Source organism: Meles meles, chromosome 5, assembly GCF_922984935.1.
Source record: "Meles meles chromosome 5, mMelMel3.1 paternal haplotype, whole genome shotgun sequence".
Taxonomy (NCBI): Eukaryota; Metazoa; Chordata; class Mammalia; order Carnivora; family Mustelidae; genus Meles; species Meles meles.
The window spans coordinates 122,061,985-122,078,672 of record NC_060070.1 but is presented as its reverse complement, the minus strand read 5'-3'; the positions used below and the strand labels follow the sequence as shown (position 1 = coordinate 122,078,672).

The window sequence follows — 16,688 nt, the reverse complement described above, 5'->3', positions numbered from 1 at the left end:
TATAGGATAAACATATAAAAATCAATCTCCATATACTAATAAAGAACACACAAATACCAAAATTAAAAATATAACATTTTAAATCACTTAAGCCTTTCTGGAGATGCCAGCCTCGCAATAAGAACATGCTTCTTGCAGAAGATCTCCAGAAGAGAAGAGGAAACACAAAAGAAGCACCTGACTCAGAGCCTTAGTTCCTACTTCATGGATGTGAAGTGCTCAGGATGTTGTACAATCACCACAGTCTTTAGCCAAGTGCAAACAGTGGTTTTTGTCTGTCAACTGCTCCACTGTCCTCCGCCAGCCTCCTGGAGAGAAAGTAAGCTTCCAGAAGATGCTCCTTCAGACAGATGCAGCACTAAACCACCCTGAATCAAGGTGAGTGGGAAACCATCCAGAAAAACACATTACGGATTTTGGAACTCACTCAAAAACGAAATGTGCAGGTATACGTCTAACAAAACATGCAAAATTTGTATGCTGAAGACTACATAATACTGATAAATCAAAGAATATCTACATACAGGGAGAGACACACTGCATTTATGGGTTGAAAGACCCACCATACTAAAGATGCCAATTCTTCCAAATTGTTAAACTGCTTCAACTCAATGACTATAAAAAATAAAACAGCAAGAGTTCTTTTAGATATAAACAGATTATTCTAAAATTTATATGCAAAGGCAGAGGACCTAGAGCAGATAAAAACAATTTTGAAAAAAAGAATGATAATGGAAGGAATGTTTCTGCCTGATTTCAAGACTGATTATATAGTTGGAGTAATCAGGACTGTGATATTGGCAGAGGCACAAACACATAGATTGATGGAACAGAATAAGGAACCCAGAAGCAGACCCATGCAGTGTGCTCAACTGATTTTTGAGCAAAGGTGCAAAAGCAATTCAATAAAGGAAACCATTCAACAAACGGTGCTGAAGCAACTAAACAACTACAGGCGAAAGAGAGTATCACACATCATATAAAAATAAACTTGAAATGGATCACAGACTAATATATAAAGTGTAAAACCATAAAACTTTTAGGAAAAAAAGTTTTAGGATCTAGAACTATGTATAGAGTTCTCAGACTGCACACCAGAAACATGATTCATAAAAGGGAAAATAATAAATTGGATTTCATCAAAATTAAAACCTTTTTCTCTGCAAAAGACCCTCTTACTATGAAAAGGCAAGATATAGACTGGGAGAAAATATTTGCAAATCACATAACTGATGAAGCCTAGTACCTAAATAAATATAAATTCTCAAAATTCAGCAATAAAGAGGCACCTGGGTGGCCCAGTCACTTAGGTGTCCAACTCTTGATCTCAGCTCAGGTTTTAATCTCAGGGTCACGAGTTCAAGCCCTGCAATGGGCTCCATACTGGGCATGAAGCCTATTTTTAAAAAATAAATAAATAATAATAATAAAAAACTCAACAGTAAAAAAAAAAACAATCTGATTAGAAAATGGGCAAAAGACATAAAATGACATTTCACCAAAGAGGAGATACAGAAGTCAAATGATGTTATGAAAAGAAGTGCAACATCATTAGCCATCAGAGAAATGCAAGTTAAAACCACAGTGATATATCAGTACACACCTATCAGAATAGCTAAATAAAAAATGAAAATATCATTAGCAAAAACAAGGTTGCAGAAAAACTAGATCATTGATACATCACTGGTGAAACTGTAATGTGGCAAAGCTGCTCTGGAGAGCAGTTTGGCAGTTTCTTTAAAAACTGAACATGCAACCACCGTGCAGCCCAGCAGTTACCCCAGTGCATAAAGATCCGTGTTCACACAAAAACCTGTACATGAATGTTTAGCGGTTTTATTCATAATCGTCAAAAACTGGAAGCAAATTGTGGTATAAACATAGCATGTGATACTAGCTAACAATAAAAATAAACAAAGACACACACAACAACCTGGATGAAACTTCAGAGAATTAGGCTGGGTGGGGAGGGGGGAAGGTCAGTCCCAAAGGATGATATAGTGTATGATTCTATTTATATAACATTGTTGAAATGACAAAATTATCAAAATGAAGATGGATTAACAGGCCCAGGGGTTATGGAAGGAGCAAGAGAAGTGGGTGTGGCTATTAAAGTACAAAATGAGGGACAGCGTGGTGATGGAAATGTTCTGTATCTGGACTAAATCAAGGTCAATATTCAGACTGTGACAGTTTACTATAGTGTACAAGATGTCATCTTTCAGGGAAATCAGATAAAGGACACAAGAGATCTCTGTATTATTTCTTATAAGTACATCTTATAATCTACAATTATATCAAAATGTTTAAAAGCATATTAACATTTTTGACAGAACTAGATGATAAAGTATATCCATGCACCTCAAAAGACAAGTTGGTGGGACACAGTCCACTAATGGTCACAAGATCTCCCTGGAGATCTTGTCTGTGCTAGAGTGTCTGTGCTAGAGAGTGTGGGTGGAAGCAAGCAGGTACTTGACATGTCTGAGAGTAGAATAAATCCCAAACAGTCAATACTCATTGAAAAACACAGAAACCGATACAAGAGCAGCAGATGAAACTAGAAAGGATCTCCCTGATCCAAAAGCCTTAGAACACAAAGAGCAGGGTAAGGTTCGAAGGGGATGGAGCAGTCTCACCCCTAAGAAATCTCTAAACTGACCCTCCAGGAACTTTTCCAACGTAGGGTCCTACACTAACAAAAACAGAGGAGTAGTGGAATCAAAAGTGAGCCAGGCAGAAATAAGGAGATGAAGAAAAAGCAGCTCAAAGTGAAGGATGGAAACACAGTCTGGAACTCTCCCAAGCAAGCTGTCATATTTTCTAGCCTTATGCAAAAATAACAGGAAAGCTCTGGGAAGTGGGCAATTATCCTAAAGTATGCCACCTTCTAAAATCCAAGGAGATCATTTTCATATAAAAAGAGCAACAGAAAAGGACTGAAGCTATATCTTCTACAAAGTTAGTGTAAATATGAAGAGAATATGAAACGGAATAGATCCTTACAAAGCACACAAGAAAAATCACAACACCAAAAAACTATAATCTATTTTGAAACAAGCTAAATGTCATTAAGAAAGTGTTAGAAGTATGAAATAGCAACATAAATCAGAATTAGAAGATCTCAATATGGACAATAATATTGTATTATAACATGTGCTATAATGATGCACTAAATATTACTTCAATGACAATCATACGACCATAGATAAATGTATCAAAATAAACACCATACACTTGAAATTTATAAAATGTGGCATGTCAAATTTATCAAATAAGAAAATAATTTTTTTTAATTTCAGAAATATGGTCAGAGTACTCAGGAGATAATTAGAAATAAAATCCACTTCAGAAATGAAGACTAAACTAAAAAAGAACAGAAGAACAAATAAACACAATGAGGAAGTCCTCAAAAGAAAGAAAGAAAAGTAAAAAAGAAAAAATTTAAAGAAAAAAGAAATGAGAGGTCAAGAGGATTTAAAAGAAAATGACAAATATTAAAGATATGCAAAAAAATCTAATATGTAAATGGTAGGGGTTCCTAAAAAAGGAAAACCAAATCAAATACTAAAAAATAAAATTCAATAAAGCATTCCTAAAATTAAAAAATTTTGAACGGTATACTGAAAGAGAATACGTGACAGGGTTCCTGGGTGGTTCAGCAGGTTAACTCTTGATTCCGACTCTTGATTTCAGCTCAGGTCATGATCCTAGGCTCCTGGCATCAAGCCCTATGGCTTGATGTATGGCTTGAGTCTGGCTCCATACTCAGTGCAGAGTCTGGTTGAGATTCTCTTTCTCCCTCTCCCTTTGCCCCTCCCCCATACTCACACTCTAAATAAATAATAAATAAAATATTTTTTAAAGATTTTTATTTATTTATTTGACAGACAGAGATCACAAGTAGGCAGAGAGGCAGGCAGAGAGAGAGGAGGAAGCAGGGTCCCCGCTTGAGCAGAAAGCCTGATGCGGGGCTCGATCCCAGGACCCTGGGACCATGACCTGAGCCGAAGGCAGAGGCTTTAACCCACTGAGCCACCCAGGCGCCCCAATAAAATATTTTTAAAAAAGAAAGAGAATATGGCTTATTTGAGAACATCAACCCAGATGACCAAAACCAAGATGTATTCTAACAAAATTTCAGAATATTAAAGTCATCTCAGCAAAAACAGTAAATGACTTGATCATTAGATTGTCATAATACGTTTTGATAATAATGTTACATGAAAATGTAGTAACATTTTTAAGGTATTCAAAACCAGAAAATAGGAACCAACTTTTTCATATCCAGCAAAACTGACTTTCGAACTATTGAATATAATGTCGTCCTAGGAAGCAACTAGGGAAAGAGCTTCTTGTAAATCACAACCACACAGGATGCCTGGATGGCTCCATCCTTAAGTGTCTGCCTTCGGCTCAAATCATGATCCCGGAGTCCTGGGATCCAGCCCTGCATCAGGCTCTCTGTTTGGCAGGAAGCCTGCTTCTCCCCCTCCCACTCCCCCTGCTTGTGTTCCCTCTCTTGCTGTCTCTCTCTCTCTCTCTCTGTCAAATAATAAATAAAATCTTTAAAAAAAAAAAAAAATTGCAACCATAGTGATTATATCAGTAGTTCACAGCTTTTGGTGTCAGGATCCCTTTGCATTCTTAAGAATTACTGGGAACTCCAAAGAGCTGTAGTTTATGTGGGTTATGTCAAGCAGTACTTATCTGTTAGAAATTAAAACAAAAACTTTTAATATTGGGTCACCTGGGTGGCTCAGTTGGTGTCTGCCTTCGACCCAGATCATGATCCCAGGATCGAGCCCTGCTCTGTTGAGCAGGGAGCCTACTTTTACCTCTCCCTCTGCCCCCGACTAGTGTTTGCTCTCTCTACTGCTCTCCCTCTCTCAAATAAATAAACAAATTTTTTAAAAAAGAAAGAAAAGAAAAACTTCTATTTATTTGTTTGTTTAAATAATGGTGATAAACCATGACACATTAACATAAATGACATACTAATGAAAAGGATATATATTTTTTAGCACAGAAAAAATCTTTTTTTAAAGATTTATTTATTTTAGAGAAAGAAAAAGCACACATGAGTGAGGGGAGGGGCAAAGGTAGGAGGAGAGGAAGAATCCCAAATAACTCCATGAGGGGCTCCATGTGGGGCTTAGTCTCATGACCCTGAGATTATGACCTGAGCCAAAATCGAGTTGGAGGTTTAATCAACTGAGTCACTCAGGTGCCCCTAAAAAATCTTTTTAATGTATCAGTTAGGATTCACTTGGTCATATATTCTTCTATGTTCAGTCTGTAATAGTATGTTGTTTTGATTAAAACACATAAAGAAAATGTAGACTCTCTCAGATTTATAGCTGGAAAGAGGGGAATAATTTTTTTTAAGATTTTATTTATTTATTTGACAGACAGAGATCACAGGTAGGCAGACAGGCAGCCAGAGAGAGAGAGGAAGGGAAGCAGGCTCCCTGTTGAGCAGAGAGCCTGATGCGGAGCTCGATTCCAGGACCCTAGGATCATGACCTGAGCTGAAGGCAGAGGCTTTAACCCACTGAGCCAAAGAAGGGAATAATTTTAATAGCCTTTCAGTTACTGTATATATTCTTCTTTGATAAGAAACTAAAACTAAACAAATGGTAGATTCTTATAAATTAGTTGTAATGTGGAATCTGAAATCTTATCAATGATCTTTTCATGTTCTGTTATGTTAAAATTCATTGGTCTACCTTGTATTTTGGGTGGACCTCCTAACCATGATAATTTTGCTGTATCATGCATTGATCATTTGGCAAGGGATTCGCAGGACTATGCCAATCTCCAAAATGTTGACATGATTCACTAAACAATATGAAAAGATCATCTTTGGTAATGTCACCATTAATCTCAACCAAGTAATCTTTATTATTGGGAAGCTGCAGCAAACTCAAGTTTCCCAAAATTTTAATTTTCTCTGGAAAATCTGATTTTCACTGTTAGTATCATTTTCTTTGAAGTGACAGGTTTCTTTTGTTTATTTTTGAGAAAATGTCTACCAAACATATCCAAGGCGTAATAACCATAGTGTGTCTGTCAGTCACTCATTCAAGAAAAATGACAGTCCATGAGAAAGAGAAGAGGTGGTTAGTTTTGTACACAACTCAAGCAATTACACAGTGCATTTTCCCAAGATAAATGCTCTTCTGTCACTTTGCAACAGAAATGCTAATTTGTCACACTGCACATTAAGATGCCTGCTTGAGATTCAAGAGTTAGTAAAGCTAATGATTTTTCTTGCTTTATCAAGGCTATCTTTAAGTGAAGCTGGACTTTCTGAGGATTTTTCACTGCAAGTATGTGGCAGCCAAAGATACCATGACTACTTGTACAGTTTGGTGTTACTGCCTGGATTTGCACTAAGGCACCAAAGTTTTACCCACTGTAGATTTTGCATCACCAGTACGAATACAGTGAAAAAAGAAAATAAAACATCATTATTATTATAAAATTTGTTTTGACCTTGCAGATTCCCCAAAAGTGTCTCAAGGACCTCTAGGAGTCCACAGACTTGAGAACACTACACTCGAGGGACACCAACATAAGGAATAGCAGTCAGCATTATATATGGTATTACTCACAGAACTAAGACTGAAAAAGGAGCAAGTATCCTTTGTAATGGTATGGGACCCATTAATATGGATATAGGACAACTATAAAAAGGGAAAATGATGAGGAGAACACAGCAAAAGGAATATTAACTGTTTTCAGTAATCATTTTGGCAGTTGTAGTACGAGTATCATTATCCTCAGACTGCTCTGTGTGTTCATTCGGTAAAAGCAAAGAGTTTGATGGATATTCTAATTGTATGTATCCCTGTGTCTTTGAAAACCAGAATTATTGGTGTGGAAGAAAGGAGACACAAGTGTAATACAAAAGGGATTAATTTTTTATTTACAGATACATAAATGTTATACTTCTATAAATATGAATATTGCACATAAACATTTTTGTTTCCACCAGGAAGACCTGATAAAATGACGAACTCCTAACTCCACATTATGGTCTCAGTGACATTTCCCACTAAAATTAGCCAGGGCTTTCTAAAACAATCGCTGATTGCAGGTCTGGCCAGGAGACATACAGAACATCTTGTTATATAACAGATGACAAAGAAACTATCAAAAGACTTGTGTCACAAGGACATGGGATTCACATGAAGTTTCCATGAACCTAAGGTGATATGAATGAACTTGTGACTAAAAACTGCCATGAGCTAAAATCCATCAAATACGTTCAAATCCTCAAGCTTATAATGATATAAAAAAAGAAAAATAAAAAGTAAAACCTAACTGCTCATCTTTGGATAATAATAGGAACCAAATTCATTAGCTGGAAAACTAATAAAGGGAAAGAGTTAAACACTTTTCCTTTCTTTCCACTGTACCACCTGGCAACCCACCAATAAATGAAGGGAGGTGTCTCTTTACAGAAGCAATGAAGCATTTCAATGAAGAAGGAATGACGAAATGAGGATATCCCCATTCTGCAGCCCCCAGTGAATGAAAGGGCCTAGGCAATGAGCACCACCAGTGACGGCACCATAAAAAAAGACACAACTGGACAGTCTGTGTCTCGTTGTGAGAAAACACACTGCCACCTACAGACTTGAAAAGGAATTAAACCTAAGTCTAGCCAGGCTCTACTTCCAGATGCCAACTTGCAGAAAATGCAGAGAACAGAAGGACAGGCTAAACTGCACCAGGTGCGTGCAGTTGGTAAAATCCAGATTGTGGGAAACTCTGCAGGTCAAATGCCTCAGGCTTTTCAAAATATTAACCATAAGGGAGGGAAAGGCATGCAGAAGAAACCAGTAAAGTATGAGACATACAAGACAACTAAGCTTTGTTGTCATGAATTCAGACTTGAGTGAATAAGGAATAAAAAACCAAAGTGGTTACTCTAACATTCAGAAAAGGATTACTTTTGAGAGGACATAGGGGGTTTCGGTGGGTCTGAGGTACATGGAAAACCATGCATGGCTGGTAAAGTTCTATTTCTTGAGCTGAGTGGTGATTGCCGGGGTTTTGCCTTAAATAATTCACTAAAGTCTACATTTTGTGTGGTTATTGGTATCTCAGTTTTTATTTTACAGTAAAAAGTGTCATTAAAAAACAGTGAAAGAGGAACAGTGCCTCTGCGTGTTTGTCTTCTGGAGACAGTGGAGAGCGCAGTTGGAAAGAGGATGATGTTAGGGTAACTCGCAGGGCTCACTTAGTTCTGGGCTCTAGCTCCTCGATACTACTTCAGGCTCCAGGGCAAGAAGCTTTGGTTGGGACCTCTTAGCATGGTTGTGGTGAAGAAACTGCACTTGAGACCTGCAGGGACAGTGATCAAGGTCTCAGGAGGGACCCCCATCCCACTACAGAGACTTTGCACCCAAGGCCGCCCAGACAGAGCCAGCCTCACAACCTATCCCCAAGACATCTCCATCTGGCCAAAGCATTGGGAGAACAACCCACCACCCAAACACAAGGATAAAGACTTTACCTCATCACCAGACAACCGAGTCTCTGCATATCCTGGAATGAGAGTGAAGAAACAGAATGCCCCTCATTAGGACCAAATGTGATTTTCCTGAAGGGTAGGGGGTGACCTGAAATATCAGAACCCCATCTCTGCTGACCTCCCCTGAAATATTTCTGGCTTCAGAAAGGACTATTCCTGGATACCTTTCCTGGGCAGCTTTCCCTGCCTCACATCTTGGAAGTTAGGGGAAGTGGGAGAAGCCATGCGCGGGTGGGGAGAGACTCCTGAAAAGCTCATTTACCTTTCTGAGCCCTGAGGCAGATGACAGTCCCCACCAGAACGAAGATCAGTCCAAGCAGGAAGGCTGCAATTCCACTTAGCATCTTTCTCCAAGAATATGCCGACTGAGCTCCTATGGGAAACAGGTCTTAAAATTAGTAAAAAGTTCCCAATATTTGGTGCACCTTCCTGGAATCCCAGAGCCTGTACCAGACACCAAATCAAATGCTATTGAAAAAAGAAATACATTTAGAAAAGGTTCTTTGACGCCAAGGTTTGCATCCATGGAATCTGTAACTGATTCCTACAGCCCACAAGAATGCCCGCTAACTTCTTAAGACAAAGTATGAGAGGACACTAGTTCCCACAGTTGGAAATAAGTGATGAAGTGATTAGACCTCCTCATTTCTTGGAAGATACAAGCAGAGATATCTGCCATGTCTACTCCCACCCTAACCCAAGGACCCCAATTTCCATGACTCCCTCAGATCAGGGGAAAGAAGAATGAGTGTTGGGACAAGATGAATGTGGAGGTCACAGAGGCCCTGTGCTGAGGCAACATCACCCCGAGTCGGACCCAGAGAGTATAAGAAGCAGATTCTCACTCCACTCCACTGAAACAGGGCTCAGCAGGCTGACATGATTAACAAGGCAGGTGTAGACATCTCCAAGTGCAGGAGTCATTTCCAGCATCACCATTGTCTGGAAGGTCCAGTCTCCATTCCTGACCAGGCCAGTGGATAGGACACCGACCCTCTGCTCCTGCCCATTCCGGAACCACCTGATCTTGATGTCGCCTGGATAGAAACCGGTCACAGAGCAGAAAAGCAGACTGCGATGCTGCAGGGATGGGGTCCTCTCTGGATGCACGGTCACCTCTGGTTGTACTGGAAGGGGAGAAATGATACATTGTGAAGGAAAACCACCAAGCCAGGACAGGTTCCTCAAGAGACTGTGTCTGCACTTAATCTCCTTCTCACCCCACCCAAGTGGAAACTGGAAATGGGAAGAAATTTTGGCCCCCAAGACTCAGAAACTGGGTATGTCAATGCCCCAAGGAGGAGTTAGACCTTATCAGAGACTCCCACAATTACCCCTTCTACTTGAGAGCCCATTGTGACTTAACGTCTTGAGAACTTTGGAGGTCTGGGACCAAGACCACAGTGACCTGACCTGTGAGGAAATGAGTAGATCACAAATGGGGACAGAAAAGACTCCCCTGCTCATAAGACATTTATCCTGAAGCAGGAAATTGCCTATCATAAGGAAGTAAAGTCCATGGCCAGGTTCACATGTGGGAGATGCCTGAACCCCACCAGACCTCACGTTCCAGCTCACCTTTCCTCCCCACAGTGAAGGGTGCACCCAGCTTGTAGTTGTGCCTGCAGAGGGCATCCACAGAAGCTCTGCTCCTCTCCAGTATATCTGGCCGATGGTTCCACAGCTCAGCGTCAGGCTTCCCCAGCTCTGTCAATGCCACGAACTTTCCCACATGGCTGTCGAAACGTGCATACTCTTCCAAGTTAAAAATGAATCTCACCACAAACTGCACCTTCTCTGTCCCATTGATGAAGTAACAGTCAGCCTTTGCCTGAATCACAAAATCTTCTAGAAAACAATGAGAACAAAAAGACTTTACATCAACCTCTACTTTTAGGAAACCATATCATGGTAAATAATGCCAGACCCCATGGATTTGAGAGGAGGCCTTTTGAACTCAGTAAACAGGTCAAAGTAGCCTCTTTTCCCCTGAACCCCACCCTGGTTCCATTTAGCACCCTGGTTCCCTCCATTGTGAGAAGAAGCCTGAGGCTTCTTTGGTCAGCCAAACAGAAGACATGTAACCCAAAAAAGACAAGCCAAAGAGAGAGTCCCAAGAGACATAAACATTCATGCCACAAATAGTTTTTGACCCTTTGTGTTTTGCTGACACTGTGCTGGTTTTTCCAAGCCAAGTTTTCAGAATCCCAAGGTTTTAACTCCCTTTGTTATCAAGTTGAAAACATCCAACCCCAAATAAAATAATTCAATAGTACTCTTGTCCTTAACAGGTTCATTCTACACATTCTTTCTGGAGTGAAGTGAAGGAGTGATGGGGGTTGGGGCGGGCAACAAAGACAGGCAGACTAGTTAGGCATTTTGAAGTGAAGCTAACTCTCCTTCTACTTTTCAGTCACTATGGGTTTTACCCAAGAATTTTCTTTTGGACCTTTCCCCTTGCACTCTTACTTAGAGACCTCACCCCTCTATTGGCTCAAATAAGGTAATGATTTCATTAACTTTGTTGGTGTGAATTAGAATACTACTAATCGATGGCTCAAAGAATAATATTACTATCAGCATCATTGGCACTATACCTACCATTCCAGTAGCTACAACAACATGGTGATAGGGAATATACAGTTAGTTTAAACCTTCTTTGGGGGTGGGGGGAGTTTACATGAAACAGTGCTATTAAAGGTGGAATAAAAAAAAACTTAATTCTATTGTCTGTTACGATTTTCTACTTTCAGAGCACCTGACTAATGTTGATAGTGATTGGTTTGAGTTATGTATTTTTTTTCATACAAAGTCTACTCCGCTCATGTTCTTCAATGTAATTTGACACTCAAAAATTACGTAATCTGTCCTCATTGGTAGGAAAAACTATAATTCTTACTCACTGAGCACACAGTGTGCTCTGGTCTAAGTGTTTGTGCCCCACCACACCCCCAAATTCATGCGTCGAAATCCTACCCCCAAAGATGATGTTATCAGTAGGAAGTGGTTTTGAGAGGTGTTTGGGTCATGAGGGTGGAGCTCTTGCTCATGAGTGGAATTAGTCCTTATAAAGGAGGCTCCAGAGAGATCCCAAGCCCCTTCCACCACGTGAGGACACGAGGAGAAGGTGCCACCTATGAACCAGGAAGAGAGTCTCCACTGGAACACAGCCATGCTGACACTTTGATCTTGGGCTTCCCAGACTCCAGAACTGTGAGAAATAAATTTTTGTTGTTTATAAGCCACCCAGTCTGTGGTATTTTGTAACAGCAGCCAGAATGGACTAAGACACAATTATATCTGTCATAGACTTGAAGATCTGAAAAATTTTAAGCGACAAATTGGTAAATGGCCCCAGGTTATGTTTCAGTTGATTTGCATACTAGTTCTATACCCAGTGGTTGTACCTAGAACCACTTACCCTCCCTGACCTGTTATTGAAAAACACTGAAGCAGAGCTCAAAAGCATAGTGTTAAGAGACAAAGAAAGCAGAATGTGATTCAGTGCACAATGTATTTTTTAAAATTTTAAAATACACATGAAAAACAACGCTAAATATTCCTAAAGGCCAGCCTCACACACCAGACGCATTAGAACGGATCCGCAAGGAAAGGAGGGTGTGGAAATGCAGACCAGGAAAGAGGAGAGAGTCCTTACACTGGCAAATGATTGCCAAGTGCTATGAACTCACTGGGTAAGATTGACACAATTCTCTGTATGCACTCAAGAACGACAAAAATAAAAGGAAATTCAAATGGGTTGATAAGGCAGGTTGGTCAGAAAAGATCTACCTGCAGAAAGAGCATGAGTTAAGGCTTAAAGGACAATCACTACCAATCCTGAGCTCTAAATTTGCTTTCATCTCAAACTCAGAGGCCTTCTCCAGGAACTACTGAGCTGAGCATTAAGGATGGCAGCTCCTTCCTGGATCAGCTCTTAGGAGCTAAATTCAGCTCTAACCTCCAGGGCTCTTCCTTCTTACAGTTTAAATTAGAAAAAGAAAGTTATTTGGGGGTCAGATTTGTGTCAAATTTAAGATCTGAACTGATTTTTTTTTTTCATTTGTGTTGTTTAATGGACATTATAAGCTCAGAGAGGTTTCTATTCTGGTAGATAACGATCCTCTCCTATCCACCCCACCCTCCCAGGTTTGTTCCTCTTTTGTGTTTAATGAAACTTTGAAGTTCAAACAGGCTCTGTTTTTAGGGCATTATATCCTGTTTTCTGCCAAAAAGTATGTGTTCAGGGTGTAATACTGCCTCATGTTCACACAGCCCATCTCCTTGGCTAGAAAAATAACGGTAATAAATACCCAGGAACCTGAGGACAGGCATAATGCATTCAACTTCTCTTATTTCTCAAAACTGGGGTTAATAAATACCAAGAGAGGAAACCTTTGTTTCCAATTTCTTTTGTCCACATATATCCCAGTTGGATAAATATAAAAACAGTTGCAATCATCAGAACAAACTCTTGTCTGGAAAAAATGACAGCTATTCTCAGGCTGGCCCCAGTTGATACAGTTCTTCAGACTGACATTGGTACAATAAGGACTCTAAGCAAGACAAAATGTTTCCCTTCATCCTAGCACCCTTCTCCTTGAAGCCGTGGCATAGGAAGTCCCTTTTCCCAGCAGTCCATTGTGTATGGTAAAGAGAGGAGGCATATTTTAATTTCAAAGGGAAGAACACTTTGAAGGCAGAAGCCAGAAGCCAGTTCCGGTCTGCAGCCTGGACCTACAGGGGAAAACATCCCTCCCCCATGCCCATTCTTGCATACACACCTGAAGAAAATTGCTCTGTTCTTACCTGGAGAGTCTCTGCCTTGAGTCCTGGAGGAATCCAGTCTAATTACACTCACTAGCAGAACCACCGTCCATGGAACCCACCCAGAACCCATTCTGGAAAGAAACGTAAAAAATTAGCGAAATCATCAACTGCTTCAGAATGGGGCTCACCCCCACAAAACGCAGTCAAAAAATATTTATGAAGAGTATGAATACCTTTCTGGTTTCCTCAGGATTGGAAACTCTTCACACTGATAACCAATCATGATAGAAGAGTTTTGCATCATTAGATGCTGGGTAGACTACTTTCATAAAGTCGTGTATATCACTCAAGAATTGTTTACCTGCAGAATCACTGATGGTGATCTAATGCATGTGGAAAATGGGCTGTGAGTAAAATTGTTTAAAATTAGTGTACATAGTTATGTGGTCCTAGAAGAACTACACATATTGTTTATCATGCATTTCGCTATCTTTTAACCAACAAGTCTCTTCTCCTATGGCTGACATTGCCAACAGCATGTGCGAATAAAGCAGAAAGTAGACAGCGTTCTGAAGAGTTTGCCTTAAGAGGAGTTCATGAAGGGATTATCAGAGAAGAAATAGAAGAGATTGAGAACCACCTGAAGAGTATAAACCAAGAGAGGCCACAAAAAAGAAAATGAAGAGAAGATAAAAGAATAAAATTCTGCAAAAAATGTTCAAGAGAGAGCTCCTGGGCAGCTCAGTCTGTTACGCTTCTGACTTCAGCTCAGGTCATGGTCTCAGGGTTCTGGGATTGAGTCCCATAATGGATTTCCCCCTCAGTGGGATTCTGCTTGCTTTTCTGGCCCTCCCCACATCCCCTCAAATAAATAAGTAAAATCTTTTTAAAAACTGTTCAAGAAGATTAAATATAAGGATTATTGTGTTTTATACTTAGTGGAGTGCCAAAAACTTTCCCTGGGACACAGAGTATTAGAAATGAAGGCAGCAGATATAAATAGTCCTTCAAGAATGTTGGAAATGAAAATAAGGGAAAAGATGGGACTTTAGCAAAAAGCCACACAAAAGATAAGTTACCTTTAAGAAAGACCTTAACGGGGGCGCCTGGGTGGCTCAGTGGGTTAAAGACCCTGCCTTCGGCTCAGGTCATGATCTCAGGGTTCTGGGATCGCACCCCGCATGGGGGGCTCTGCACAGCAGGGAGGCTGCTTCCTTCCCTCTCTCTGCCTACTTGTGATCTCTGTCTGTTATATAAATAAATAAAAATCTTTAAAAAAAATTTTTTTTTAAAAAGACCGTAACGATTAAATAGATGATGGGTATTTATGGAGAGCACTTGTTGTGATGAGCACTGGATGTTATATGTACGTGACAAATCACCAAATTCTACTCCTGAAACCAATATTATACTATATGTTAACTAACCAGAATTTAAAAGCTTGAAATGGAAAAAAAAAAAAAAAGGAAAGACCATAACAAGTTTCTCAGTCAAGTGGAAGGCATCTGTATGCGGGAGAAGTTGAACTAAAAAGGAGAAGAAAAGTGAAATTACCCCCCAAAATTCTTAGTGGAATCCAAAGAAAGAGATTGTCAGACTTGGTTATAAAAAGGAACACTTGTTCAGAGACTAAGATGAAGACAGGGGGATTTGAGGTGAGAAAGAGGGGAATGAGGAAGTTCTAGTCATATGGTTCAGTGGACTCCATTTAAGACAAGGCAAAAATCTGCTAGAAAAGTGTTGGAAGAAAATCTGATTGACAACTACAGAGAGAAGGCTGCTTTTTAACCAAAATAGTCAATAAGTACAATTATTATTTATTTACCACAAAGCCATCCATGCCCAATATTATGGACCATGCAGGGATGACACAGATATGTTCCTTGTTCTCAAGAAATATATAACCTAAGCAGAGTGACAAGGAAACAATCCACTCTAATGTCAGGAAGAATGAGATTAATTTGCTAATGTCTGGGTACACGAGAAGAGTAAATTTCAACTTAATCTAGAAAGAGTTCATGATAAAGTTGATACTTGATACAAGTGACATAACAAGCAGAGATTCTTAGAATTTGGAGCACCCAGTACATGCAGACAACAGAAGGGAGATAAACAGTGAAATAAAATGTTTATCTGGAACTCCTTTCAAATCCCTTATTATCTGCAATAAATACATGCCTACTACTTTACTGCATGGGAAAAGATACAATATAATTTTTTTTTTAATTCTTCACTTCCCAGAGAGAACACACATGCTTTGGTGCATATGTAAGGTAGGATTATGATGTAGTTGACCAGAACATCCAGAAATACTTGACTTAATACTTTGTCAAATACGCTTGGGAGGCCCGCAGGAAATCTCTACCCATAAGTAGTAATGCCAAATTGTAAATCAAAGACTGACTCCATTATTTGCTGGTCAAATCTCTGATACCCCAGGAGAAGGTTTAAAGACACTTTTCTGTGAAGCATGAGACCCAAGCAAGGTCTCACGTTCCCTCTTAAATCACACTGATACCACTTGCCAGCTATAAAGGATTAAGAACTCACAAACGTAAGAGTAATAGCGTGGGTCACAAAGGGATTCTGTTCAAAACGGCAAAAACAGGATTCAGTAAAGAGCTGAAATGCAACTATATAACCTTTAATTAACATGGCCCTTGAACTCTTAGTAAACACACCCTGCCCTGGAATCTGACCAATCAAAATAATAATTCTTTCTCCTGGGAGATCACAACAGATAGAGAAAAAGATAGGGAGGTATGGAAGACATCACTAGTGTTCACCAACGTCCTCTACTTCCTGGGCACATGGAAAATTGTACTTCCTGGTTTCCCCATACTATGTGAACAAAAAGGTTCTTGGTCAAAGAATTTAACTACCGTTGCATGACTCTTCTCTTCTTCCCTTATCAAGACAACCAAGACAGCCTTGTGTTGAAGTGGTGGAATCAAAATATAAAAACAGTCTAATCAGCAGAGTCATCATGAGGAGAAGCCCTAGAGAGTCCCCCAAACCCACAACAGGTGCTGTATGAATGAGAGGGAAGTTTTGCTTGATTAAGGCTCTGAGGGTTGTTACCAGAGCCCGCCCTAACTTAACCTAACTAATACAGGACAAGAACAAGAATGCTGACATGCCCCCTGCACATCCCTTAAGTAGATTTGAATATTCATGAATTAGAAGCCTAAGCACAGGCCAAAACTGGTAGACTCTGTCCACAGAGCATCTGACCCATGACTGTGGTACTTCTTCTAGAGGCCTATGGTTGTGTTGCTCCCACTTGGGAGGGCACGCGTGGAGCTGAGTGAAAACGTGGTAATCAGAAGGAGCTCATGCCACCGAGTTTTAACTTCCTCCCTTCTTCCTACCC

At 39.9% G+C, this 16,688-nt stretch overlaps 1 protein-coding gene across 1 annotated transcript; it reads right to left on the bottom strand.

Annotated features, from left to right (window-relative positions):
• Positions 1–6,931: 6,931 nt before the first annotated feature.
• On the bottom strand, positions 6,932–13,517 carry LOC123941657 (HLA class II histocompatibility antigen, DO beta chain). The gene is made up of 6 exons (XM_046005070.1): positions 13,355–13,517; positions 10,124–10,393; positions 9,391–9,672; positions 8,808–8,918; positions 8,528–8,559; positions 6,932–8,355 (listed from the first exon to the last, which is right to left on the bottom strand). The coding sequence occupies exons 1-6, from the start codon at positions 13,443–13,445 to the stop codon at positions 8,320–8,322; spliced, it is 822 nt and encodes a 273-aa protein (XP_045861026.1). The 5' UTR covers positions 13,446–13,517; the 3' UTR covers positions 6,932–8,319.
• Between the last annotated feature and the right edge of the window lie 3,171 nt (positions 13,518–16,688).

What these genes read in the sequence shown, in the direction of transcription:
- LOC123941657 (XM_046005070.1), bottom strand. Translation starts at nt 13,445, where the DNA reads ATGGGTTCTGGGTGGGTTCCATGGACGGTGGTTCTGCTAGTGAGTGTA. An exon ending in CTTCACTGTGGGGAGGAAAG is followed by an intron (nt 9,673 to 10,123) that starts GTGAGCTGGAAC and finishes CTCCCCTTCCAG; the next exon opens with TACAACCAGAGGTGACCGTG. An exon ending in CTCGGTTGTCTGGTGATGAG is followed by an intron (nt 8,356 to 8,527) that starts GTAAAGTCTTTA and finishes CTGTCCCTGCAG; the next exon opens with GTCTCAAGTGCAGTTTCTTC.